The sequence below is a fragment of the Nycticebus coucang genome, chromosome 12 (assembly GCF_027406575.1).
Source record: "Nycticebus coucang isolate mNycCou1 chromosome 12, mNycCou1.pri, whole genome shotgun sequence".
NCBI lineage: Eukaryota > Metazoa > Chordata > Mammalia > Primates > Lorisidae > Nycticebus > Nycticebus coucang.
In genome coordinates, this window is record NC_069791.1 from 98,490,453 (window position 1) to 98,517,294 (window position 26,842).

At 53.6% G+C, this 26,842-nt stretch overlaps 5 protein-coding genes and 2 non-coding genes across 7 annotated transcripts in view; 2 read left to right on the plus strand and 5 right to left on the minus strand.

Annotated features, from left to right (window-relative positions):
- EME2 (essential meiotic structure-specific endonuclease subunit 2) overlaps positions 1–11,541 on the plus strand; it is a 204,925-nt gene extending 193,384 nt beyond the window's left edge. The window contains exon 10 of the transcript XR_008373478.1: positions 10,866–11,541. The gene's annotated coding sequence lies outside the window, so the exon portion shown is untranslated. The remainder of the gene's footprint in view (positions 1–10,865) is intronic.
- MSRB1 (methionine sulfoxide reductase B1) lies at positions 4,711–8,942 on the minus strand. Its single transcript, XM_053557877.1, has 4 exons — positions 8,744–8,942; positions 6,974–7,122; positions 6,507–6,621; positions 4,711–5,513 (listed from the first exon to the last, which is right to left on the minus strand). Exons 1-4 carry the CDS (start codon positions 8,796–8,798, stop codon positions 5,482–5,484), a joined length of 351 nt encoding a protein of 116 aa, XP_053413852.1. The 5' UTR covers positions 8,799–8,942; the 3' UTR covers positions 4,711–5,481.
- Positions 9,460–18,873, minus strand: RPL3L (ribosomal protein L3 like). The gene is made up of 10 exons (XM_053557851.1): positions 18,724–18,873; positions 18,137–18,329; positions 15,651–15,819; positions 13,934–14,069; positions 12,089–12,275; positions 11,834–11,994; positions 11,548–11,649; positions 10,202–10,297; positions 9,883–10,002; positions 9,460–9,597 (listed from the first exon to the last, which is right to left on the minus strand). The coding sequence occupies exons 1-10, from the start codon at positions 18,856–18,858 to the stop codon at positions 9,541–9,543; spliced, it is 1,356 nt and encodes a 451-aa protein (XP_053413826.1). The 5' UTR covers positions 18,859–18,873; the 3' UTR covers positions 9,460–9,540.
- A 2,915-nt stretch (positions 18,874–21,788) lies between these two features.
- On the plus strand, positions 21,789–23,811 carry NDUFB10 (NADH:ubiquinone oxidoreductase subunit B10). Its single transcript, XM_053557883.1, has 4 exons — positions 21,789–22,049; positions 22,979–23,117; positions 23,335–23,474; positions 23,651–23,811. Exons 1-4 carry the CDS (start codon positions 21,902–21,904, stop codon positions 23,752–23,754), a joined length of 531 nt encoding a protein of 176 aa, XP_053413858.1. The 5' UTR covers positions 21,789–21,901; the 3' UTR covers positions 23,755–23,811.
- Positions 23,812–24,559: 748 nt separating this feature from the next.
- On the minus strand, positions 24,560–26,786 carry RPS2 (ribosomal protein S2). Its single transcript, XM_053557888.1, has 6 exons — positions 26,473–26,786; positions 26,048–26,137; positions 25,635–25,742; positions 25,219–25,392; positions 24,985–25,144; positions 24,560–24,762 (listed from the first exon to the last, which is right to left on the minus strand). Exons 1-6 carry the CDS (start codon positions 26,647–26,649, stop codon positions 24,590–24,592), a joined length of 882 nt encoding a protein of 293 aa, XP_053413863.1. The 5' UTR covers positions 26,650–26,786; the 3' UTR covers positions 24,560–24,589.
- On the minus strand, positions 24,826–24,954 carry LOC128562980 (small nucleolar RNA SNORA64/SNORA10 family). Its single transcript, XR_008373659.1, has one exon. It is a non-coding gene; the product is annotated as a small nucleolar RNA SNORA64/SNORA10 family (small nucleolar RNA).
- Positions 25,455–25,589, minus strand: LOC128562979 (small nucleolar RNA SNORA64/SNORA10 family). The gene has a single exon (XR_008373658.1). It is a non-coding gene; the product is annotated as a small nucleolar RNA SNORA64/SNORA10 family (small nucleolar RNA).
- Positions 26,787–26,842: the final 56 nt, after the last annotated feature.

The following is a 26,842-nucleotide window of genomic DNA, read 5'->3' on the forward strand; positions in this document are numbered from 1 at the left end:
ACAAGTGTCAAAAGCCTAAGTGAATCTCCCCACATGCCAAGTCAGAACCAGTAAGCTTACTCTGCAGAACAAGTCCAGCCTGATCAGGGGACAGAACCCCCAGAGAAGGCCCCAACCCATCTGTGCTCACCTCCAAGGCAAGCACCCCATCCCGCAGCTGGCCAGACAGGCACATGGCCAGTCTTGTCGGGCTTAGTGCTCAGGAAGACCCCAGACCTGGGGGCAGATGTCTCCCACAACCCCAAAAGACCCTTCCTAAGCTTTAGGAACTTCAGACTTGGCCCCCATCCCTTTCTCAGAGAACAATGACTCCATCCCTTATGCCCTACACTGATTATTGCTGTTTTCTCTCTGGCTCCAGTTGCCCTCCTGGCTCCTGAGTCTTAAGGCCCAGCAAAGAACCATACTCCCAGACTAAGAGACCAAAAAGCCACTGGAGTCCAGGTAGAACAGCGAGCCAGGGCCCACAGGCTGATTGCATAGCCACGAGCAGACCCCAAACGCCCTGGCCTCCAGCCCAGCTAGTCTGGCCACCCTCTCCTCCCAGTCTCTGGCAACGCAGCTGCCAAGCCCTGTGAAGCCAATAGTGTAGCTTTTTTTTTTGAGACAGAGTCTCACTATGTTGCCCTGGGTAGAGTGCTGTGACATCACAGCTCACAGCAACCTCTAACTCTTGGGCTTAAGTGATTCTCTTGCCTCAGCCTCCCAAGTAGCTGGAACTACAGGGGCCCGCCACACACCTGGCTATTTTTTTGTTGCAGTTGTCATTGTTGTTTTAGCTAGTCTGGGCTGGATTTGAACCCACCAGCCTCAGTGTATGTGACCGGTGCCCTACCCACTGAGCTATGGGCTCTGCCCAGTATTTTAAATGTCCTGGTTGGAGATGAAATGTCCTGTGGTGAGACAGGAAACCTGGGGCTGAAACACCAACAATCTCCACAGCTTTACAAGGAGGTAGGCACTGCAAGGGTTAGAAGTAGAAGAGACTTATCAACAGGTTACCCTTGGCTTCTCCCCAGCACCGCCCCGCCTATCTGTCCCTGGAATACCACAAAAACTCTTTCTGGGGGCGGCGCCTGTGGCTCAGTGAGTAGGGCGCCAGCCCCATATGCCGAGGGTGGCGGGTTCAAACCCAGCCCCAGCCAAACTGCAACAACAACAAAATAGCCGGGCATTGTGGCGGGCGCCTGTAGTCCCAGCTGCTCGGGAGGCTGAGGCAAGAGAATCGCGTAAGCCCAAGAGTTAGAGGTTGCTGTGAGCCATGTGATGCCACGGCACTCTACCCAAGGGCAGTACAGTGAGACTCTGTCTCTACAAAAAAAAAACTCTTTCTGGTGCTGCTTGCCCCCAAGCTCAGTTAAACATAGCCCCAGTGCCCAGGACCAGGATAAGGAGATAGGTAGTCCTCAGGTCCCTGCGTCCCTCAGTCCACAGACATACTCATGCAGTTGTGCAGTACACATCTGACACCCATCCTAAGATTGTAGCATTCCTCCACCTGCTCATGACAGTTCGAGAAAGAGGATGAAACTCTGCACTGCAGTTGATGGCCTTGAGGGCCTCTTTGACCTGCAAGAGGAGGGCTTGGGGCTCAACCCACCAGAACATATAGAAGAAGCCCCAGGGGCCCTGGTTGGGGGGTGGGCAGTGGGGCAGAGCCACCAGGCAAGGCTTCTTGACACGTGAGAAAGAAGGGACAAAGGAACTCTAGCAACACAGGGATATGTTTCTAAACTGGTTTTTCTAGAGGCACAGGTGCAAGAGTGCAGGTGCAGGCGTGCAGGGAATAAAAACAACATAATTATCATAAGGAACACTGATTTCTTTTCTGGAGTAGGAAATCAAGCTGTAGGTGGGGTCAGCTCCAGACAGAGTGTGCAGGGACTGTGGGAGTCCCCAAGGAGACTTACCTGTCTGATTTTATTTGCAAAGACTGGTTAGGGAAGCCAGCTAGGAGCTGTCTCGGTTGTGGGGATATGGGCATAGGAAGGAGGCTTGGGAGGTGGAACCCCAGAACCTGAAGTCTGGGGACGCCCAGGCTGGCAGCAGGGCCCAACTCGGAGCCATGGAAGGATCACAAGCAGGGGAGGCCAGGGGCATAAGCATAGGACGCTTCCATCTGGCCGCCCTGGAGAAGGGGCTGGAGCTTGGCTGAGTCTGGGTGTCCAGCCCCCGCCCCACCCCACCCCTCACCCCTGCAGCTGCCCTCGCCTGTTCCCACCCCCCTCCTCGCCCCGCAGCTGTCTTGTTTCGGTTGGCTCACGCAGCCCTCGAGTGCATCGGTCACTTCGTGAAGCCCAGCAAACGGGTCCTCCCATCAGCAGCCGCTGCACCCTGGAATGCCTCAGGCTGTGTGAGAGGTACTGGACCATTGGTCGTGGGGCCGCTGGGCTGGGTGGTGTAGGGCACTGGACCTCGGCGTCTCGTCGGATCCGCTGCGCCCCGGCGGCACCTCAGAGAACTGCAACGCCGCCTTGCGCCTGCGCGCTCCGCACGCCGTGGAGCCCGGGCAGCGCAGAGCGAGTGCGCTCCCTGCGGGTCCGTCTGCAAGACCCCTGCGCACGGCCCCTGAGCCGGTTCCCAGATGATGGATGACCTTGGTGGCTAGAGGCTTGGAAGCCGGTCCTGGTGCTGGGCCTGCTACAAATGGGCGTGAGAGGCCTGGTGGCCCCGCCTGGCTCTTCAGTGACCTTCGCCAACCCTTCCGGACGCCTCCTCCCACCTGCCCGCTCCACCCGTGGCAGGGAGGTTCCTGGCACAGGCCATACACACACCAGGTCCATGGTTGTCTCCAGCTCTTCTCACTCAGGTAAAGAAAAGCCATGGGTGAGCAAAAGTCCAAAGCATTGTCAATTCCCTCTTCTGCAAACGTTTATTGCCTTGGGTCCCTGCTGGGTCTCACGGTGTCCCAGATTCGGATTCGGATTTTTTTTTTTTTTTTGAGACAAAGTCTCACTTTATTGCGAATAGTAGAGTCCAGTACCATTATAGCTCACAGCAACCTCAAACTCTTGGGCTCAAGCTATCCTCTTGCCTCAACCAACCAACTGGGACTACAGGCGCCCGCCACAATGCCCAGACGGGTCTTACTCTTGTTCAGGCTCATCTGGAACTCCTGAGCTCAAGCAATCCACCCGCCTTGGCCTCCCAGAGTGCTGGGATTACATGCGTGAGCCACCTCCTCTGGCCCTCCAGACTCAGATTTCTCATTTCTCCCACCTGCCCCTCACCCAGGGCAATATGCCCTGCACTGCACTAGCAGACCAGCTGCTCCTAAATGGACCTTTGGCTAGTAAGCATGTCCCTTGCGGGTTCCACCTGGCAAGGAGTGTGGTATGGCAGGGAGGAGAAGAGCTGCACTCTCAGAGCCTTTGGTTTCTCAAGGGAACAGGGGTAGCAGGCCAGAGGTCACATAGACCCAGCAGGAAGAGCGGTGGGGTGATTTATGACTGAGACACTCTAGCACTGGAAACACCATCCACCTCCTCCTGCCTGCCCCTGGCAGACCGACTCTGCCCACAGTCACCCATCTCTGGGCTCCCAATGTGGGGGTCCTCCAAGTCCTGGGTTCCCCCCCATCTCCCCACCCCTCTAAGAATTGTGCTTGCTAGGCCCCAGTGGATCTCCCCAGCCCAATTGCCCCACACCCAACCCCTTTAAAAGGGATGTACAAATGAACATGGGGCACCTGGGGTTTCACAAGCCCCAGCGCTGGCCCAGCTCATTCCTATGGGCACCAGCAGGATGTTTGTTTGTTTTTGAGACAGAGTTTCACTCCATTGCCCTGGGTAGAGTGCCATGGCATCATAGCTCCTAGCAACCTCTTGGGCTGGAGCAATCCAGTTGCCTTAGCTTCCTGAATAGGTGGGACTACAGGCGTGTGCCACTACATCTGACTAGTTTTTCCTTTTTTTTAAGTAGAGATGGGGTCTCGCTCTTGCTGAGGCTGGTCTTAAACTCCTGAGCTCAAGTGATCCACTGCCTCAGCTTCCCAGAGTGCTAGGATTACAGGCATGAGCCACTGCTCCCAGCCTACCAGTGGGTTCTTTAGCCCATACAACTATTGGCCTGAGCCTATGGAGACAGTCCCAGTGGCCCAGTCTGCAGAAGAAACCGAGCCTATTCTGGGACCCAGGTCCACTTTCAGGGACACACTGAACCAGGATGCAGAGCTGGGGCAGTAAGCAAAGCCCCAGTCTGTGACACTGCAGCCTGAGACCCCCTCAGCTGGCTCCCTCCCCAGCCCTATGTTCAACCCCCATATACATGCCTCCTGCCCTCAGACTGTTTTCAAAAGGTGAAAGTCTTCCTAGAGCTACTGTGTCTTATTTAGGGTAGAGGCCAGAGGAAGGGACAGGTGTGGGCAGAGAAGACTTGAACTGGCTGCCTAGATGAACATGGCAACCCCTTGCAGCCCCTGACCTCCTTCACCAACCAACCCTGACCAGATCTCTGACTGCAGTCCCTGCATGGAGGCAGAGGACATAGGTCTGGCCCTGTATGGCTGGGAGTAGCTGCTACTCTAGGGTTAGTGGGCACTCATGATGAGGACACCTGCAGAGACTAGGTGATAGTCACTGCCCACCTATCTCAGGCCTGCTCCTGGCCACAGGCTGGGCTGGGCCATGAATTTGAGGTTATAGTGAGCTGTTATGCCACTGCACTCTAGCCTGGAAGACAGAGCAAGACTTTTTCAAAAAAACAGCAAGCTTAGGTTTCACTTGTATATTGATTTCCACCTGATCATTCACCCTCCCATATGGCAAGAGGTCTGAGCATGAGCTCTGAGGGACAGTAAGGCACAGTCACCATATCTTGGGAAGGGATGTCTCTGCAGGGTGTAAACTCCAGGGCCCCAGCCCTGTGGTGGTTAAAGTATTGAAGCAACAGCCACTTTCCTAAGCCTCAGTGAGGCAAACTACATCTGCACAGATTGTGAAACAGTGTTTAGGTTTCCCCCTTCATGGACAAAGAGATCAAGGGTGTGTCCCATTGGCCTGCTTCCCCAGCAGGTCACAGACATCACCACCCTGGCTGGCCTGGAAGGATTTAGCCAGAGGGGATCATGCATTGACTTGGGCTGGAGCAGATGGCCAGCTTCCGTTTGCACTATTTCCTAGCACAGTGGGGGGTGTGGGTGTAAGCTTTGGTGAGGACCAGTGAGTCCAGACAGACAAGGTGTAGGCAGCAGGCCAAGAAGAGAAGATGAGGGCGTAACGTCATTCAAAGATGAGCCCACCTCCTTGGAGACTCCTTAAGTGTGCAGGTGGATAAGACAACAGTTATACCCATCCTGGCAGAGGGTATAAACTACCAGGAAAGAAGATCTTGTTCAGAACCAAGGCTGGGGAGCTGAGGTTTCATCCACCATCCACCCTGCCTGCTTCCCTATCTGAATGTCTGGGGTTTTAATTCCAAGGTAGGATGGCCAGAATGTGGCCCTGGTGTCAAGTCCATCTACGGTAGATGTAGGCTGCCCACCTAGTGTCCCTGGGAGGAAGAAGTTTCTTTGCCTGAAAGAAAGGAGGAGGGGAGAAAACAATAAGTCATTGTGAAGTCATGCTTCAGACATGTCCCCTGTGGGCCAGGGGAGGGAGAGATAAGATGCCCAGTTCATGGGAGTCCATTTGCCCTTTTTGCTCCCTGAGATCTACAAGAGAACCCAGAAACTCTTCTTCCTCCACACAGACAAAGGACAAATAACAGAAGCATGCTTACCATGCACCAGGCACCAATAGACTGCACATGGAACCCCACAGCACAGCAATGACAATGGATATGTGCTATTAATGACTCATCCTACAAGGATGAGGCTGAGATTAAGGAAGTGGCCACAGTCCTGTGCATGGCAAGGGAGGATTTGGGATTCAAATTCTATCTGGCCAAGTCTGCAGAGAGACATGCAATGATATGCAAGGATCTGTGTAAGGGTGAAGGCAGAGGGCCACAAAGGAGGCTACACTCAGATGAAGCACACTCAAGTGACAACTCCCCAGACACAAACTACCAATATAAGAATATTGCCAACAGGAGCACAGATTTACTCAGCTATTACTATACGCCAGGCCCCGGGGGCACATTACATGCAGTTGTCTTTGATAGCCTGTGAAGGAAGCTCTGCCATACACCACTCGGCAGAGGAAGAGCCAGGCTCAGCCAGACTGACAGGTAGGGCCAGGGCCACAGCCACAAGTGGCAGGAGACATGCTCAGCTCAGGTCCTCAGCCTATGCCCACTCAGCCTCCGACTCTACCCACAGGCAAAGGCCAAGCCTCTCGAGAACACCTTTGCCATGTTCTCACTTGGCTACCTCTTTCTGAGCACACACAATCAACAAGGTGGAGGAAGCAAAGCATTTGCCCCCCTGTCCCTCCCCCACAACCACCTTTCAGGGTGGCCCTGGACAGTGAGATGTTGTGCCTCCTGTACTTTGTCACAGTGTGCTTCCCCTACCCCAGGTCCTAGGACCTACAATTGTCCTGTCCTTGCTGCCTGAGGATGTTTACCTTTAGGGATGAACTTCAGCGAGCTACTAAATATTCAGAATCGGGACTGCCCTGGCTTAGGGCCATCATTCAGGAACTCATGGCCCAACCCGTTGCCACATCTGCCACAGGACACCTGGGAAGACCACAAAGCAGGCACATGAGCTCTGGCCATGAAGTAGCCATAACTATGGCCCTCAGTGCTGCCAACAGATGGTGTTTCCCCTGCAAGCCCATTCCCCAAGCTGTCTGCTGACTGAGACTAACCTTCATCCTGATGCCTCCCCAGAAAAGCTATCCTGTTTCCCACATTCCCCCTAGGATGCCAGGCTCTCTTGATGGTCTGGGTTGGCAGCCCCTGGCTGAAGCCAGAGGCCTGGAATGGAGAGACTCTGAGCCCCTGGAGCTGTGGGGCCAGTAGAAGGGGGAAGGTGGGACTGGCTTTCTGGCCCTCCCTGGGCTCCCCAGCCCTAGCCCCTACCACCTACCTTTAGGGCTTCAGGTCGGTTGTGCTCTGGACGCTTAGCCACACTATCAGCATGGATGGTCTCAGTGAATGCTGGCCATGGGGATGAGTGTTCGTACTTAGAGCGGCTAGAAAACAGCTCATAGCCACATTTGCTACACACATAGACACCTGGGGCAGAAGGCAAGGCACAGGCAGAGATGTTGGCCCCAGTTTCTTGGGGGTGAGCTGCCAAATCCCTGGACCCAGGCAGAGACAGGGCCACCCGTTCCAAGGGTGGGCTGTGCTCTTTCCCCACGGGCCCGCCACTCATAGGCCACGGGATTGGCTCTGTGAGGGAGACAAAGCACTGGTCTCACATTTAGTGGCTGTGCCAGTGACCAGGAGAGTCACTTTTCACACTTAAATCCTCACTCTTCTCAACAGCCCCATGACAAAGAATCTCTTAACCTTTCCATTCACAGATGAGGTTTGGTAACACAAAGATACCAAAGGAGCCTGGGCTGGTCTTAAATGAGGGCCCCTACTCCCACCACACCCCCTCAAGAATCACAGGGCAAGGCCCTAACATGGCCTACATGACCACCTGGACCCTCCCTGCTCCCCAACAAACCCTGAGCTGAACAGCCAGCCACTGTCCTGCTCTCCAGGCAGGAAGAGAATGGCCCAGAGAAAAGGCCTCCAGGCCAAGCAAGGCACCCAGGAAGACAGAGGGCTGGGGAGGAAGGTCCCTAAAATACTACTCTGATGGGGAGGGAGCAGAGAGGGTTGCAAAAATGACTTGCAGGACTGTTTGAAGGACTGAAACTAGGAACCTCCAGGGGCAATGAATCACCTGGGGACCTCCCCTGAGTCTGTGAATTGCACAACCTTTACCAGGAACTAGAGAAGAAAGCAAAGAGGAACTAACCTGGGAGTGGAGTTTCTGGCTTGATAGGGCAGCTTGAGGACACCTGGGTCCTATGCCCAGAGAGTCTGATGGGGGGGCTTTGCTGGGTGGTCCTGTGTTACAACCCATTCCCCTAAGAGGGCTGACACCAACAGATTCCACCCCAGGGAGGCCAATGCCTTAGTCTGCCCTGTGGATATGTTTTTACCAAATTAGTCCACTACCAGGTGAGGCCAGCCCCAAAGGGAACTCACCAGGGTGTCTGCCAGCCTGGGACCAGTGCTGAGGGTTGGACATTCCCCAAACCACCCCATCTGGTGAAAACTTCACTCTGGCTAGTGAAATCTGTCTGGTCAAACTTCACTGGCCAAAGTTCACTGGCCCTGAACAGGTTAAGGAAGCATCTGGAGGACACATTCCAATCCAGAATGGGACATTCTGTACTTGCCAGTGAGCCATGCCTTGTATCCCAAAAAACAGGGGAAGTGAAAGGGCTACGGAAATGCCCCGCGGAGAGGGAGCCCACTCACAGGAGACCTCCCCAGGACAAGACCTTCCATTGCGCCCCTCCGAAGGCCCGACCTTTACCTAATTTCCCCACCAGCGTCACCAGCTCCCTGTACCCTGGCCCGCTCCGTTCCCCCTAGAAACAACTACGTTGACATTCGAGGCCTGTCCTCCTCAGGGTCGGCGACCCCCTCCCCGGCAAGGCCCTCTGTCGATGAGTACCCCTACTCTCCACGTCTCCCAGACTCTGCCCTCCTTCGCGATCCTCTTGACCCACGTCCGCTTCTCTCCGGTGGTCACACTCCCCATTTCCAGTCTCCGGGGCTCCTCCACCGGGATGGCACCGATGACCCTCTAAGGCACGCCCCTGCCCCAGCAGGAGATGACAACACGAACCTGGCTCAAAGTGGTTCTGGAAAACCTCGCCCCCGAAGAAGCTGCAGAACGCCATGGAGCCACTGGGATCACTGGGCGCTTGTCGCCCCCGGATGACCCTAACGCGCCGACCGTCTGACCACCCAGTGTACTCTTCCTTCCTCTGCGGAGGGTCAACCTCTTCCCTGGCGCCAGTTGCGGCTTCCGCCTCCGGAAGGCCCCACCCCCTCCGAAGAGGCCCTCTCCCGGGCGCTTCCCGAGGCCCCGCCCCCGACCGTCCTAGCGCGTCTTCCCTGCTGGCTCCGTTCCCCGCAGAAACGACCACTTTGACATGGTAACTCCCAAGGACCATTCCTGGGCCGCTCCCCGAGGCACCTTCCTTCCCGAGGGCCAGCCCAATGTCTTCCTTTAGACTCCGCCCATGATAACTCCCAGGGCCGCTCCCCGAGGCACGACCCCCTGCAAGGAAGAGCACTCCCTGGCCGCTCCCGGATCCCCACCCCGACCTGGTTGTACCCCACCCACCCCCACCGGGCGTACCGCCCTCCCAGAGAGCCTGGACCCGGCTGGGCTGCAAGCGCAGAGGTGAGGTGCAACTGGGACCCGCCCAGGTTGTGGGCGTCACGCCACCCGCAGAGCTGCGTCCCCACCCCCCACCCCCGGTCTTGTCCTGCTAAGCTTCGCCCGCAGACGTCAACCGGCCTTCCCTCGCCCCCAACCCTCTGAGACAGCTCGGAAACAGTTGCCTTTGGCCTTTATTAGACAGAAGGGGCAGGCCGGGGCTCGCCGCACTTCTTGGATTCCCCAGCCCATGCAGCCTACAAGTCTCCGGCGGTCCCTGGCTTTTCTCTCTCAAGATGCTTCTTCTGGGGGCCCTGGTTGAAGGGGCACGAGAGGAGCGTTAATGATGAGTGTCCAGGAATACCACTACTAGCCAGTCTCAGGGTCCCCCAGGACCCCCCGTCGCGCCGCCCCCGCCCCCTTCTCTAGCAAGAATTAGTGCCCAGGGCTAGATCCCTAAAAGCCCTTCTCCTGCCAGTGAGCGCAGGGGGCGTCCTTGCCCACTCCATCTGCTCCAGCCAGCCTCACTTCTCTGCGACAGGCTGGATGTGGAGTCTACACCCCGCCTACCCCCACTCCCAGAACAAGGAGGAACTCACCATGAAGGCCCTCTTCTCTTGGGCTGTCTGGAAGCGGCCATGGCCGAACTTGGAGGTGGTGTCGATGAACTTGAGCTCAATTTTCTCCAGGGCTTGGCGGCTGTGGTGCACCAGGAGGGACTAGGGATCCGTGGAAGAGGCCAGCATCAAGGCTGAAGTCCTCCCAATCACTTCCAGTCCATACCAAGGTCTTGCTCACGAAGTTCCTGCCAGACCCTACCCTTTCTGCTCCCACCACCCAGTCCCCCCAAGCAGGCTGAAGGGCAGGATAAGTTGGTGGCAGTGGCTCCCGCTCCCCAACCCACGGCCCCACACTGACCTTTCTTAGTGTAATGACCCTCTTCTTGGTACCTGCGATGCAACCCTTTAGCATGATGAAGTCATTGTTGACTTCCCCGTAGTGGGGGAAGCCACCCTGCAGAGGAGACAGGTGAGAGGCCAGGCCCGGGAAAAGGCTGCCCAGTTAGGGGGTGGCTGGAAGCCTTAAGAAATTGTCCTACAGGCGGTGCCTGTGGCTCAGTGAGTAGGGCACCGGCCCCATATGCCGAGGGTGGCAGGTTCAAACCCAGCCCGGGCCAAACTGCAACAAAAAAAATAGCTGGGCGTTGTGGGGGGCGCCTGTAGTCCCAGCTGCTCGGGAGGCTAAGGCAAGAGAATCGCGAAAGCCCAAGAGTTAGAGGTTGCTGTGAGCCGTGTGACGCCACGGCACTCTACCCGAGGGCGGTACAGTGAGACTCTGTCTCTACAAAAAAATAAATAAATAAATAAATAAATAAATAAATAAATTGTCCTACATGAAAATGATCCCTACAAGGAGCCCTGTGCCCAGCCCCCAGGTGTGGAGGTGACACCCTCATGCTCTATCACTAATGAGGGCAGCATCCGAGTCACATGCTAAGTCTTTTTGCCCATTATCTCATTTAACAACCTGCATTTTTTTTTTTTTTTGTAGAGACAGAGTCTCACTTTATGACCCTCGGTAGAGTGCCGTGGCCTCACCCAGCTCACAGCAACCTCCAACTCCTGGGCCCAAGCGATTCTATTGCCTCAGCCTCCCGAGTAGCTGGGACTACAGGTGCCCGCCACAACACCCGGCTATTTTTTGGTTGCAGTTTTGGCCAGGGCTGGGTTTGAACCCGCCACCCTCGGTATATGGGGCTGGCGCCCTACCGACTGAGCCACAGGCGCCGCCCTTTTTTTTTTTGGCCAGGGCTAGGTTTGAACCTGCCACCTCCAGCATATGGGACCGGCGCCCCACTCCTTGAGCCACAGGCGCCACCCCAACAACCTGCATTTTTGTTAGGGGCAAACAGAGGCTCAAAGCGGTGGAGTGGCTTGATCTATGCTCTGTAGCTGCTACGTGCTGGAGCTAGGGCTTGAGCCCAGGTGGCCTGACTCCCAGGCCAGAGCAGGAGCTGCTGCCCTCCACACCCTGTTACAGCAGCTGGTTGTCAACTGCCTTAAGAGGAGAATTGAAGGATTCAGGGAAACAGCAGGGATTTGGTCCATCTATGTGGCTGCAGCTGAATGCTTCAGACAGTCTCATGCTGAGTCTGCCTGTAGGAGCAACACGAAGCTATTGGGCACATTGGTGCCCAGCTGGGGCTTGGGCCTGCCCTCTACACACGTCAGTACCCCTTGCCCAGCCTTTCTCCCCACCCTCACCAGTGGTGTGATGGACTTGTCAGTCACATCATAGCTGGTCGATGCATTGTTCTTGACCATCTTCCCATCCTCCATATGTATCCCCCGGCCGATTTGGTAGATCTGCCAAGAAGGAGGGGGCAGGAAAGGCCTCTGGAGCCAGCAGCACATCCACCTATCAACTCACATGCTTGCTCCTGGGGGCATTCCGTGACCCAGGCAGCATCTGGGTCGTGCACCCCACTGGCTGGGGTCTGATCACATAGCAACACTCCCCACCCCCACCTACCCCAGGCTTCAGACACACCTTCTTGTTGAGCTCAGTGCGGTGGTGGTAGCCCTTCTGCCCAGCCCGGGCAATAGAGCAGCCCACACGGGCAGGGTGCCAGGCGCCAATGCAAGCCACCTTGCGTAGCCCTTTGTGAGTCTTCCGAGGCAGCTTCTTGGTATGCCAGCGGCTTGTGACCCCTGCAAGTGAAAGGGTCTGAAGGCTGAGTGACCAGCCAAGTTCCTACTGTCTCCAGGCAGTCTTCTCTAGACCTGCCATCCAATTGATGCCTACCTTTGACACCCCGGCCCTTGGTGACAGCAATGACATCAATGACCTCACTCTGGCTGAACACACTGTGAACTGACACCTGCTTCTCCAGCCAGGCCTGGGCCCAGGCCACCTTCTCAGCCACTGTACCACCATTAAGCTGGATCTCCATGATGTGGGCCTTCTTCTGCCGGAAGGGCAGAAGCTTCATCTGCAGGACATGGCATGGTGGTCAGTTTCCAAAGGATCACACCCACCAACCTGCAGACATGGGAGGCCAGTGGGTAACCCCTGAAATCTTCTATGCATGCTTTCATTCATACATGTTCCGGCCATGTGCTGTGCTAGGCGCTGTGGATGTAGCAGGGAATGAGGCAGACGAGGAATGAGGGAGCCCCTATCTGGTTGGAGGACAGAGGGAATCCAAGTAAACTCTCAGAGTGGGCTTAGTTCTTTGATGGGAGGTGGGGCAGGGGCATTTCAGATAGAGGGATAAGGTTAGGGAGGGCCTCTCTTGAGGAAGTGACACCAATAACAAGGAGGCACCAGTGAAGATCTGAGCACCTTTTGGGCAGAGGAAATAGTGTGTGCAAAGGCCCAGTGGCAGGGAAGATCTTGGCAAGTTGGTGGGACAGAAAGAAGACCCATGTGGCTAGATGGTGGTTAGTAAAGACAACAGGTGGGCTAAGCAGTACCTATAGGGAATAGCATGGGCTTTCTTTTTTTTTTTTTTTTAGCGTGGGCTTTCTTCTAAATGCAAGGTGTGACATGAACTGATTTTTATTTTAAACATCTCTGGTTGATGCTATGTGGGACACAGGCTATGGGGATGTACAGGCAAAAATAGACCAGTGTTTAACAAGTATTTATGGAACACCTATTGCATACAAGACTTTTGGTGGGTGCTGAGGGCCCAGTGAACAAGATAGCTGTTCCCCCATGGCCTCTGCTCTGGGGAGCTCAAGTCTGTTGAAGTTCTGTGTGTCAGTGCATTCCAAAGGGCCATAGGGGATGGCCTGATCCCTGATCCCTCTATCTGTTGAAGGAAATGGACATTACCCAATGACTTGCTTGATCATGAACTAACAATGTGAGCGTGACTTGGTGGGGGAGGGAGTGTTCAGGGGATGTGGGAGACTCTGGGATAGGGGTTGCTACTCCAGGGACCTAAGGAAGCCCTCCCTGAGAATAAGATGCCAAGGAGTATTCCAGAATAAGCTTGAGGGTGTTAGTTACCCATTGGTACATATCAAGCCAACCCCAGGTATGAACACTGATTTATATACTCAGCATTTGTGCCAAAACCCAAAGGGAGGCTCAGCACCTGTAGCTCAAGCAGCTAGGATGCCAGTCACATACACCGAAGCTGGCGGGTTCGAATCTAGCCCAGGCCTGCCAAACAACAATGACAACTACAGCCTAAAAAAAAAAAAAAAAACAGCTGGCACTGTGGTGGGCACCTGTGGTCCCAGCTACTTGGGAGGCTGAGGCAAGAGAATCACTTAAGCCCAAGAGTCTAAGGTTGCTGTAAGCTGGCACTCTACCCAGGGTAACAGCTTGAAACTCTGTCTCAAAAAAAAAAACCCAAAGGGAGGTTGTGGCCCTCCACACTGGACATTTGGCAGGAGACCCAGACCCTCCAGGGCATTTTAGGGCCTTAGTTGACCACTGGGCATGGCTGATTCCCTATGGCCCCTTGGAATGCACTGACACACAGAACTTCTGGGGCTGCACGTGCTACAGCTGGCCGCCTGGGCCCAAGGCTCGTGGTATTTTTAGGCTGACATTTGCCAGGGCTCCTGGAAGCTGCGGGAAGGGGGATGGTGGGCCAGGTGGTAGACTGGCTGACAGCTGGGGTGGGAGACTGACCTGGGTGTGGACAATGACCCGAATGACTTTGCAATACTTCTTCATGGCAGCAAAGTCTTTCTGGAGCTGCTTCTTGCCGCTGGTGTCCCGCCATCTTTTGCAGGATTTGGTAAAGGCTTTCTTCTTGCTCTTGTGCCTGACCAATGTGCAGGAAGGTACTCAGAGGCCCCAGCAGGGGCAGCTCCCCAGACCTGTCCTACCCGCTCTCCACCTGCAATCCACCAAGCAGGGAGCCCACTCTTGGGAATCCCCTGAGGCCCATGCACTGTTTTGGTCACCAGTTCTGAACACAAACCATCCCTTCCCCTCTGGGCCTCTGTTTCCGCCTCTGTGAAGTGGGCACCTCCCTACCTCCTAGGGCCCACGAGTGAGTGGCAAATGTGGAGAAGCTGCCAGAAGAGGGTTGCTGGTCAGCACTGCGGTCCAGGCTTCTGGAAGCCAACCCAGCTGCCACATTGCTCAGACTGCTGATCCCACTTCTAAAGTGTGGCTACCACAGCCAGGCACTAGGCCTTTGCTCAGGATACACAGTTTCTTTTGTTCCTTTTTTTTAGAGGCAAGAGTCTCACTTTGTCACCCTCAGTACAGTGCTATGGCGTCATAGCTCACAGCAACCTCCTGCTGTTGGGCTTAGGCAATTCTCTTGCCTCAGCCTCCGGAGTAGCTGGTACTACAGGCACCCATCACAACGCCTGGCTATTTTTTTGTTGCAGTTTAGCTTAGCCGGGGCCGGGTTCTAACCCACCACTCTCAGTATATGGAGCCAGTGCCCTACTCATTGAGTCATAGGCACTGCCCAGAACACAGTTTCTAACCCTCACCAGAGCTCTGGAAGGTGGAAATTATTATCCCTCACAGATGAAGAAAGGAAGGTTCACAGTGGTTTAAAGCCCCTGGGTGAAGGGCAAACTGATAATAGAAATGGTGAAAACAAGACAGTTGGCATTTCCCTCTGTGCTGAGCATTCAAAAGGCTCCGCTGAACTAGTCCTCCCAGAACACAGGGGCCGCTCTACAGCAGAGGGACTCAAGAGGCAGCCAGCTTGCCTCTGGTCACACACCCTGCTCTGACTCTGCGGCACAAGCTTGTCATCTCCCAAAGAGGGTCAGGACTGAGCTGTTCCTCTGCCTCTTTGAGGGGGCTGTTTCTCCAGACAGGTAGCCCTTCCCTTTCAGGATTTAGGGCCAGGGAAGATTTGATCTTTCTTTCTTTTTTTTTTTTTTATTGTTTTTCATTTTTTATTTTTATTTTTGCAGTTTTTGGCCGGGGCTGGGCCTGAACCCGCCACCTCCAGCATATGGGGCCGGCACCCCACCCCTTTGAGCCATAGGCACTGCCCCTGATCTTTCTTTCCTTGTACAAGAGCTTTTCAGTTTGCTATTTCCCTTTTTACTCTGGCTGCTAGGAAGCTCAGAGCCAACTTTAACATTCATCAAATTAGACTTTTAATTAATCCTAAGGATCAGAATATCTGCTGCCTCTTTCTCCCCAATCCTAATTTCCTTTTCAGCCCTCTAGTACTCATCTGCTACTGAAGTGAAAGCACCAAACACACACACACATACACATACACTCATTTTGCTATGCTCCACGTACTGTTAACAACTCTCCTCCTGTCTACCCACCCCCATCATTTCAGCACAGAACTAGGAGTTCAGGCACCCAACCCCAGTGGTCCCACCAGTCCTGGTATAGCCCACTCAAGGACAGGGCTTACCAGTCCTTGTAGAATCGGCGGCGGCACTCATCACTGAGGTGCTCTGCAAAGATGGTCTTGAAGCTCCGCAGACCTCGAGGCGTGGCCACATAACCCACTACACCCACCACCACTAGGGGCGGTGTCTCCACAATCGTCACCGCCTCCACTTCCTCTCGCTTGGAAATTTCTACATGAGATGTACACAGGGATAGGGACATGGAGAGGGTCCTCCTGAGGACCATGGAGAAGTGAGGGGGAAAGCCAGCTACACAGGGGTAGGCCAGGCCAGCAGCCAGGCAGTATCCCCAAAGGGGAGTTGGGCCTCCTTTATTCCCAAGGAGTCCAAATGAGCATTTGTTATTTTAATATATATTATATAATCATATATAATATGTAAATGTATTTTTGTAATTTCTAGCAAGACCTATGACTAGTCCAAAAAACAAAAATTTTATGGATATCACTGCTTAGCCTGAGACAAAGCAAAAGAAGTACATGTTAAAAAAATATATTAGCGGGTGGCGCCTGTGACTCAGTGAGTGGGGTGCCAGCTCCATATGCCGAGGGTGGCAGGTTCAAACCCAGCCCCGGCCAAACTGCAACAAAAAATAGCCGGGCATTGTGGCAGGTGCCTGTAGTCCCAGCTACTCAGGAGGCTGAAGCAAGAGAATCGCGTAAGCCCAAGAGTTAGAGGTTGCTGTGAGCCGTGTGACGTCATGGCACTCTACCCAAGGGCGGTACAGTGAGACTCTGTCTCTACAAAAAAAAAAAAAAAATATATATATATATATATATTAGGGCTGGACACTGTGGTTTCTGCCTATAATCCCAGTACTTTGGGAGGCTGAGGCAGGAGGGTAAGCCTGGAGGCCAAGAGTTTGAGACCAGTCAAGCAATATAGTGAGACCCTATCTGTACAAAAAACAAGAAAAATTAGCCAACTGTGGTGGCACACTCATGTAGTCTCAGCTACTTGGGAGGCTGAGGCAGAAGGATCATTTGAGCCCAGGAGTTCAAGGCTGCAGTGAGCTATGATGACACCACCACACTCTAGCCCAGGCCAACAGAGAGAGACACTGTCTCAAAGAAAAACAAAAACAAAAAAAAAGAACTCAATACACAAATGTACACACACGTGAATGGTTGTGTACAGAACTGGGGAATCCTGCAGAAGAGGACAGACTGTGTCTACGATGTTGGTATCCTGGTTGTGATATGTTACTAGAGTTTTTCAAGAAGTTTCTACTGACTGGTCCTCTTCTGCAGGGAGAATTTGCCTCTGCTCTGTGGAGTTGACTTTCTAACATTCTAAGGTTTCTGAAGAAATCTCACTTTCACTTAAAAAACAGAACAAAACAAAGGCTGGACTCAGTGGCTCACACCTGTAATCCCAGTACCCTGGGAGGCCAAGGCAGGTGGATTGCTTGAGCTCAGAAGTTCCAGACTGGCCTGAGCAAAACCAAGACTAAAAATAGAAAAACTATCCAAGTGTTGTGGCTGGCGCCTGTAGTCCCAGCTACTTGGGAGGCTGAGGCTGGAGGATCACTTGAGCCCAAGAGTTTGAGCTATGAGCTACAACGCCATAGCACTCTACCCAGGGTGACAGCTTGAGACTCTATCTCAAAAAAAAAAAAAAAAGGACGGCGCCTGTAGCTCAAGGAGTAGGGCGCCGGTCCCATGTGCCGGAGGTGGTGGGTTCAAACCCAGCCCCAGCCAAAAACCACAAAAAATAATAATAATTAAAAAAAATCTCAACTATATATAAATATGTATATAAATACAAGGATACAGGCTTGGTGCCTGTAGCACAGTAGTTACAGTGCCGGCCACATGAGCCGAGGGTGGCAGGTTTGAACCTAGCCCAGGCCAGCTAAACAATGACAACTGCAACAACAATAACAACAACAAAATAACTGGGCGCTATGGTAGGTGCCTGTAGTCCCAGCTACTTGGGAGGCTGAGGCAACAGAATTGCTTAACCCCAAGAGTTTGAGGTTGCTGTGAGCTATGACACCATAGTACTCTACAGAGGGCAACATAGACTCTGTCTCAAAATAAATAAATAAATAAGTACAAGGCTTGTCCAGAAAGTATCCAGCCATGTCCCATAAAAGAGACATGCATGGCTCGATATTATCCAAACAAGCCTTTGTACCAGTTTATGACATAGACCAGAAATAACCAAAATATGCAGACAACCTGGCAAGTAGTTTAAAGCCACGCATGGGCATCTGCCCTTAAATCCCAGCTCCTCCACTCACTGGTGACTGGGCCAGTTTTGGGGCTGCTCTGTGTTTTGATTTCCTCACTTGAGAACAAGGGGCAATGACAGAGCAACAGTAAAGGTCAGTGTGGGGCCCATTGCTGTGCTAACTGCAGTTCTTGTGGGCATGGCCTTGTCCTTTCTGGGACTGTGGCCCTTCCTGGACAAAGAGAGTGAATTTTGTCTCATAGTATCTGGAAGGTTCCACCCCCCACCATGTGTCCCCAGTGTTGTGACTCACTGAGCCCCGGCCGGTGCACTTCTCGCAGGGTGTGGGTCATGCCAGCCTTGTAGCCCAGGAAGGCTGTGAGGTGCACGGGCTGGCTGGGGTCATCCCGTGGCCATGTCTTCACCTTGCCCCGGTGCCGGCGGCTTCTCTTGTGTGGCAGGAAGCCCAAGTGTCCATGTCGAGGGGCAGAAAACTTCCGGTGGGACTGGTGGCAGGAAGGAGGGAGGTCAGAGATGGGGGTCTTCCAGACCCAGACCCAGTGAACCGGAGACCACTGATGGTGCAGCCTGTGCAGATCATCAGTGCTTTGCAGAGGGCAGTGTCTTAGAGATGGGGCCTCCACACTTATGGGCTTCCCGCTCCAGTGGGCAGAGGCTCAGGGGCAGGTGTCTGCCATCTGTCTGTCCCCTTGCCCCTTCTTGGCCTAGCAGCCCAATTCTGGCCCCCTCAGCCCCCCCCCCAACTGCCCACTTCCCCAACAGACCCAAGGACTGTTCCTGCTAAGGGAGAGTCCAGAGCCCTGCTTCCCCCTTCCCAGGAAGACCACCATGCCCTAACTCAAGCCCCAGCCCATCCACCACTGCCCTGGCCCCACTGACCATGGCAGCCGATCCCTGAAGGTCAGGAAGGGGCCTCCCCACCAGGCGCCAGAAGTGGAGTGGCAGGGCCAGACGGCAGCAGTTCCCAGATTTAGCCCCTGGCAGGGGAGCTTGATCAACCTCCACAGCCAGCATGGTCTTTGGTGCCAGGAATAAGCCAGCAGGGTGATGTCAGGGAAAGCATCAGAGGAGCAGCCTAGGTTGGGGACACCTGGAGCCAGGGCTGCTGCTCCTTTCCTCAGTAGCCCTGTGACTGGGTCATGACCCTCCCAGGGCAGAACCAACTTAGCCTGGTAGGGGCCAAGGGACCCTTTTTGGCAGCTTCTGAGAATCTAAGTTCAGTTTTTTGACAATAAAAAAGAGGGGATTCTTGTCCTGAGAGCTGTGAGACAGCTGGACAAATGATGGGGGGAGGATTGAGGAGGTGGAAGAGTGATTCTGTGTCCCAAGATCACCAAATTCAACATCCAGATCCCTGGCCCAGCCCAATGTTGGCGGCTCATGCCTGTAATCCTAGCACTCTGGGAGGTTGAGGCAGGCTTGAGGTCAGGAGTTCCAGACCAGCCTGAGCAACAGCAGACGGTGGGGGAGGGCGGGGGCAGGCATGATGACTCACACCTATAATCCTAGCACTCTGGAAGGCCAAGGCATGTGGATTGCTTGATTTTGAGACAGAGTCTCAAAATTTTTGTTGTTTTGAGACAGAGTCTCACTTTGTCGCTCTTGGTAGAGCGTTGTGGCATCATAGCTCACAGCAACCTCAAACTCTTGGGCTCAAGAGATTCTCTTGCCTCAGCCTTCTGAGTAGCTGGGACTACAGGCTACTCAGAACATTAGCTATGTTATAGAGACAGGGTCTCACTCTGGCTCAGGCTGGTCTCGAACCCATGAGCTCAGGTAATCCACCCGCCTCGGCCTCCGGGAGTACTAGGAGTACAGGCGTGAGCCACCACGCATGGCCCCAGGTTGAGCTTGAGCTTAGGAGTTTGAGACCAGCCTGAGCAAGAGCAAAACCTAGTCTCTGCTAAAAGTAGAAAAAACTCATTGGAAATCAGGGCAGGCCCCCTGCCCACTTCCCCAACAGGCCCAAGGACTATCCCTGCTAAGGGAGAATCTGGAAGCCCTGCTACACAGGCAGCTGAGGCAAGAGGATCCCTTGAGCCGAAGAGTGAGCTATGATGATGCCATGGCACTCTATCCAGGGCAAGAGAGTGAGACTGTCACACCAAAACGAAACAAAAACAGCAAGACCTCCGTCTCTACTAAAAATGGAATAATTATGGCAGTGCCCATAGCTCAGTAGTAGGGTGCCAGCCACATATACTGAGGTTGGCGGGTTCGAACCCAGCCTGGACCAGCTAAAACAACAATAGCCAGGCGTTGTGGCAGGCACCTGTAGTCCCAGCACCTGGGAGGCTGAGGCAAGAGAATCACTTAAGCCCAAGAGTTTGAGGTTGCTGTGAGCTATGACGCCAGAGTTTGAGACTGTCTCAAAATAAATTAATTAAAATAAAATAAAAAGGGAATAATTAGCCAGGTGTGGGGCACATGACTGTTAAAAATCAAGATCCCTCTGGGTGGCACCTGTGGCTCAGTGGGTAGGGCGCCAGCCCTATATATGGAGGGTGGTGGGTTCAAACTCACCCTGGCCAAACTGCAACAAAAAAAAATAGCCAGGTGTTGTGGCGGGAGCCTGTAGTCCCAGCTACTGGGGAGGCTGAGGCAAGAGAATCGCCTAAGCCCAGGAGTTGGAGGTTGCTGTGAGCTACGATGCCATGGCACTCTGCCCAGGGTGACAGCTTGAGACTTTGTCTGAAAAAAAAAAAGAAAATCAAGATCTCTGGCTCTAATAACCTATGATCCATGAGCATTGAGCTGCTTTTATGAATTTAAATTTTAGCCTTGGCTTGGCGCCTGTAGCACAGTGGTTATGGCGCCAGCCACATACACCTGAACAGAAGCCAGACCAGCCAAACAATGACAACTGCAACAAAAAATAGCCAGGCGTTGTGGAGGGCACCTGTAGTCCCAGCTATTTGGGAGGCTGAGGCAAGAGAATTGCTTGACTCCAAGAGTTTGAGGTTGCTGTCAATTGTGGCACCACTGCACTCTACAAAGGGTGATAAGCTGAGACTGTCTAAATAAATAAATAAAATTTAGCCTTAAGTTTTGAATGAAAAAGGAAGTGAACCCTCTTATTTTTCAATTCAAAGACTCTGTGGTTATAAAGTTCTGTAATCTTGGAATCAGAGTTTTAAAGACCTAAGATGTCTCTAGGGTCCATAGATTTTGCATTGCTAGATATTAAGATTCTATGCCACTAAAATGTTAAGATTGTTTGGGTCCGATGGCTTGTATTTCTAAGAATTCACAATTTGCCAATCTGACGTTTCTGCGATGCTAGATCCTGTGTCCCTGGCCCCAGCCTCTGGAAAGGAGGTGGGCAGCACCCTTCGTGAGTACTGGCCAGGGACTGTGTGAACATTACGGATGATAGGCAACAGGCCCCTGGTCATGGCAGCTGCCTCAGGGCACCAGAGGGCTCAGGGCCAGGATGGAGCCATCAAAACCAAGGGAGAGAATCCTGCACCCAGGGTAGAGTCCCTTCTCCCAATGGGCTGATGCCCTGGGGGCCAGCCCTACTTCCTGCCCTGCCCCAGGTCGTTTGGTATGTCGCGTTGTTAGCTTATTTGCTGTGCGTGCTCTAGCTGCTGTGTTCTCTATCAGAGTCAGGCTGTTAAATCTTACTCTCTACCATGGTACTCAGCAGAAAGGACGTGAACTGTTCAGTTATAATGTCTGTCGCGTATTTTCCGTCTCCTCGTAAACGTAAGCAGAGATCTCTGCTTGGTTCAGGGCTGTAACCCGAGCGTCCGAGAGGGCGCAGCACATAGCTCCCTACTCTCACAGCGCAACGTCGTGTCTAGAGAAGGTGCGGCCCAGATTGCCGAGCAGGCCGCTGCGATGGCGCCCTAGCCCCACGCAGGGGCGTGCTGCGGAGAAGCAGATCCGAGGCCGGACAAATACAAGTCCCAGGGTGACCCGCGGCCACGACCGCCAGTGCGCAGGCGCAACCTCACCGGGCGTCCTTTGTGTAAGCCAGCTGGCGGTCGGGTGCGAACGCAGGCTGAGGCCTGGGTAGAGCGTCCAGGATCGGGGTCCGTCGCCTGCGGCCGCCATGCCGGACAGCTGGGACAAGGACGTATATCCCGAGCCCCCGCGTCGTACGCCGGCGCTCTCGCCGCAGACCTCGCTGCCCAACCCCATCGTCTACTTGACGAAGGCCTTCGATTTCCTTGTGGACCGGCCCGTGACTTTCGTGAGAGGTACGGAGCCCTCACCCGGGGCCACGCCAGACCCCGGGATCTTCCCTCCGCCCTCTGGAGAGAAGGGGGGGCCTTAGAAATACATCTGGGCCCCCGCACCCTGCCCGGTTCCCCCAGCGCACCCCGGGCTACATTGCTCCCCAGTATCTCCTCGATGCCTTCCGCAGGCCCCTGTCCCCCAATACTCCTCCTCTTCCCGGGTCCAGTCACCCGAGGGCCTCCTTCTCCCTCATCCCCAGTCCCCCTCGCTGAGATCCTCCAAGCCCCACCGCCTCCTTTGGCCCTCCGTTGCACCCTTGGCCTACGACCTCTGTCAGATTTTATGGGTTGTTTGCAGTCGGAACCATCTGAGTCGTGGGGCTTGTTAGACTCGTCTCCCTGCAAAATGACCGGGTGCTGGGGTGCTTGCCATGTCTGGTCCGAATCAAGAGAATGCTCAATACAGTTCCTTGTTTGTGGTTCAGCAAGCTCCACTGGCAGCAGCAAGAGCTCGCTTTGCCCTCAGTGACTAGAGTCAGGTGCTTCGTCCAATTAATCAACCCATTCTTTCAAGAAAAAACATCCAGGACGTAGGGCATGCTCTAGTCACTAGGGTCTAGTGGCTTTTTCACTAGGGAGGATAAAGTCTGCAAATCAAACCCCCAAGGATATGGAAAGGGTGTAGCTCCCTCTTTCTTGTTGCATTGTCTTAGTGTTTTATGGGTTTGCGTGGCTGAGCTCTCAATTTAGCTTTTTCATTTATAACGGAGAAGCTGACCCCTGAAGGATAGGGGATGTTCTTTTGCTTGCTATTGGCTACCTGTTGCAGTTTCTGCCAACATAGTGGGGTGCCTGTGTGCCTGTCTAAATGAGGACCTGCCTCTGTCTCTCAAGGCTGAAAGCCTGTCCAAACTGATGGAGCTCTTGAGTCTGGAGTTTTGTCTTTGCAGAGTTTATAGAACAGCAGCACGCCAAGAACAGGTATTACTACTACCACCGCCAGTTCCGCCGTGTGCCAGACATCACAGAGTGCAAGGAGAAGGACGTCTTGTGCGTTTTTGAGGCTGAAATGCAATGGAGAAGGGACTAGTACGTAAATGAGAGGGAATGTGGAGACCTGCATGGTGCATCTTGCTGGGTCATCATCAACCTTTGGGGATACTAGGGATGGCCTCAGTGAGCCAGAATATACCTCCTGGGTGATGTGGAGGCTGACCACAGGGCTCCAAGGACCTTTCATTCTATTCTGCCTGGGTATAGGGAAGGAATTCCTTATGTATAACCCTCTTGTTCCTTTTGCTCCCAGCAAAGTCGATCAGGAAATTGTCAACATTATTCAAGAGAGGTTAAAGGCCTGTCAGCAGAGAGAAGGAGAAAACTACAAACAGAACTGCACCAATGAGCTGGAGCAGTTCACCAAAGTGGCCAAGGCCTACCAGGACCGCTGTAAGCCCCTCTGGCACCAACTGAGTCTTGCTTTCTTGCCATCTCCCTCCTGGTAGTCTGCACAGGCTCCACACAGCTTGGTCTGTTGTGGGGGAAGGTGTGCCATGTCTGTTTGATCTTAGTCACCAACTTTTTCTCTCCGTGTAGACTCTGGTTTGTTTCCATTTCTTATGCAGATCATGACCTGGGAGCCCACTACTCTGCCAGAAAGTGCCTGGCTAAACAGAAGCAAAGGATGCTGGCAGAGAGAAAGGCTGCAAAGGAGGCTGCTGCTGTCTGAGACAGCTGTACATCCCTACCTTATATAACTATTCTCAAAATAAAGTGATACAATCTGCTTGTGTACCTTATCTGTAATCTCCAACACCACCACCCCCAAACTAATTCATCTTACTCAGGCCCTACTTTTTTTTTGGAGACAGCCTTAAGCTGTTGCGCTGGGTAGAGTGCTATGGCATCAAGGCTCACAGCAACCCCCAACTCCTGGGGTTAAGCGATTTTCTTGCCTCAGCCTCCCAAGTAACTGGGACCACTACATTCGGGCACCCACCACGCCTGGCTATTTTTTTTTTTTTTGTAGAGAGTCTCACTGTACCGCCCTTGGGTAGAGTGCCAAGGCGTCACACGACTCACAGCAACCTCCAGCTCTTGGGCTTACGCTATTCTCTTGCCTCAGCCTCCTGAGCAGCTGGCACTACAGGCGCCCGCCACAACGCCCGGCTATTTTTTTGTTGCAGTTTGGCCGGGGCTGGGTTTGAACCTGCCACCCTTGGCATATGGGGCAGGCGCCCTACTCACTGAGCCATAGGCGCTGCCCACACCCAGCTTTTTGGTTGTAGTTGTCATTGTTTGGCAGGCCTGGGCTGGATTTGAACCCGCCAGCTCTGGTGTATGTGGCTGGCACCATAGCTGCTTGAGCTACAAGCACTGAGCCACTTAGGTCCTACTTTTAAGAAAAAGACAACTAGGGTGGTACCTGTGACTCAAAGGGGTAGGGCACCGGCCACATATGCCAGAGGTGGCAGGTTCAAACCCAGTCCTGGCCAAAAACTGCAAAAAAAAAAGAAAAAGACTCAATTCACAGACTCAATTCACTTTATTATTGCATAAAAACCCTAGGTTGTAGCCACAGCTGGAGCCTGGGTCCTCTGCACAGAGACTCTGGTGTGGGTCTTGACAAGATGGTCAGTGAATTCTTGGTAAGGAGACTTGGTGAACACTGTCTCTTTCCAGAGATCAGGAGTGAGATAGCTGTAGGTCTTGGATATGGCATCAAAAGTGGCCTTGGCTAGAGAACAGAAAATAGGATTGGTGGTATGACTTGAGACAAACCCTCGACCCCAGGACCTGAAGATGTTGCACTCCCAGGAACAGAGGCCACCGTGGGCAATTCTGTCGCGCATTAGGAGAGCCTTCCTTTCTCTCCCTGAAAACGCCAAGCACACACTACATCTGTGTGATCAAGCGGAGCTGGGAGAGATCATGGCTGATCCTGTGTGTAATCACCTACCAAAGTTGCCCAGGGTGGCAGTGCAGCCCCTGGCTGAAGTGTAGCAGTCATCAATCCCAGCCATCATTAGCAGCTTCTTAGGCACAGGCGCTGAGACAATGCCAGTTCCTCTAGGAGCAGGGATGAGACGTACCAGCACAGAGCCACAGCGGCCTGTCACCTGAAAAAGGTGAAAGTCAGACCAGGGCCAAGAGTTTCTATCAGACCCAATACTCTTACCACCCCCAGGCTTACCTTGCAAGGAACAGTGTGAGGCTTGCCAATCTTATTCCCCCAGTAGCCTCTCCGCACTGGGACAATAGAGAGCTTGGCCAGGATGATAGCACCTCGGATGGCAGTGGCTACTTCCTTGGAACACTTAACACCCAGACCAACATGACCATTGTAGTCCCCAATAGCAACAAACGCCTGCAAAGAGACTGTGAGGTGGCTGGGAGTCTTCTAACATTATCAGTACCTACCTGAAATGACACTGTTGGACCCCTCAAGGAAAGAGAGACCACTGTTAAGGCCAACCTGACATCCTGAGGAGAACTTTTCTCTCTCTCCACATTACGAAAGTCACACGAGTCAGGACAAGTGTAACCATGCAGAGCAGGGAGAGTCTCATCAATCCCCTTGGCGACAGACCAAACAAATTGCTCAGATACCTTGAACCTGGTCCGCTGACCAGCGCGGGTCTGTTTTTGCACTGGCATAATCTTCAAAACTTCATCCTTGAGAGATGCCCCCAAGAAAAAATCAATGATCTCAGATTCCTACAACAAAAGACAAAAGCCTTCTAGTGAAAACATTAAATAAGATGCTTAATCAAGATAAATACTTGACATTCAAGAACCATGACTATGTGACCTTTATCTGACTTCCTCACACAGGTATCCACCAGACCATCCACTCTAAGTAAATTCCACTACTCAGACTCTGCCCATAACACAACCTCCATCTGTAAAATGCCAGACCTCAGGGACTCGAGGTGGGACAATAGCAGATCTCAACCCTTAGACCCCAGCCCAAGGCTCACCAGGGTCACTCACACTTGAACACCCCACCGATCGATTTGTACCTTAATGGGCAGAGAGAAAAGATATATCTCCTCCAGAGATTTGATCTTCATGTCCTTGACCAGGCGGCCCAGCTTGGTGACGGGCATCCACTGAACCAAGACAAAGTGCGAGTTAACAACTGCCTCGGCGCTATAATCCAAGTACTCTGGGAGGGCAAGACGGGTGGATTGCCTGAGCTCACATGTTCAAGGCCAGCCTTAGCCACGGCGACACCTCGTCTCTAAAACTAGCCGGGCATTGTGACAGGCGCCTTAAGTCTCAACTTACTTAGGAGGCTGAGACGAGTGAAACACCTGAACCCCAAAACTGGAGGGTGCTATGAAATATGACGTCACGACACTCTACCGAGGGCAAGCGAGACTATCTCAAAAAAAAAAAAGAACGAATCCGGCGGCCCCACGCCTACCGCGCGAGTCGAACCTACCTCTTTGTCCTCGGCCTTGCCTCCGCGAGCTCCGCGGCCTCGGCCCCGGCCCCGACCCCGGCCGCGACCCCGGCCACGGATGCCGCTGCCGAAGCCTCCACGGAAACCACCACGGCCTCCCATTCCAGGGCCCCCAGGGCCTCCAGGCCCTCCCGCTGCACCGGCGTCATCCGCCATTTGCTGAATAAAGCAAAATACAAGCAGTCAGAAGACAGAGTATCTAAGGGCCGTTCGCGGGACCCGGATGGGGGTTCTGCTCAAGAGCGCGGGCGAACAAGCCCGAATTGAGCCGGATGTTCGTGGATGCCACCACCCAGGCCGCGTGCCACCACCATAATCCCGTAAACTCACGTGTTTTCGTCAGAAAAGA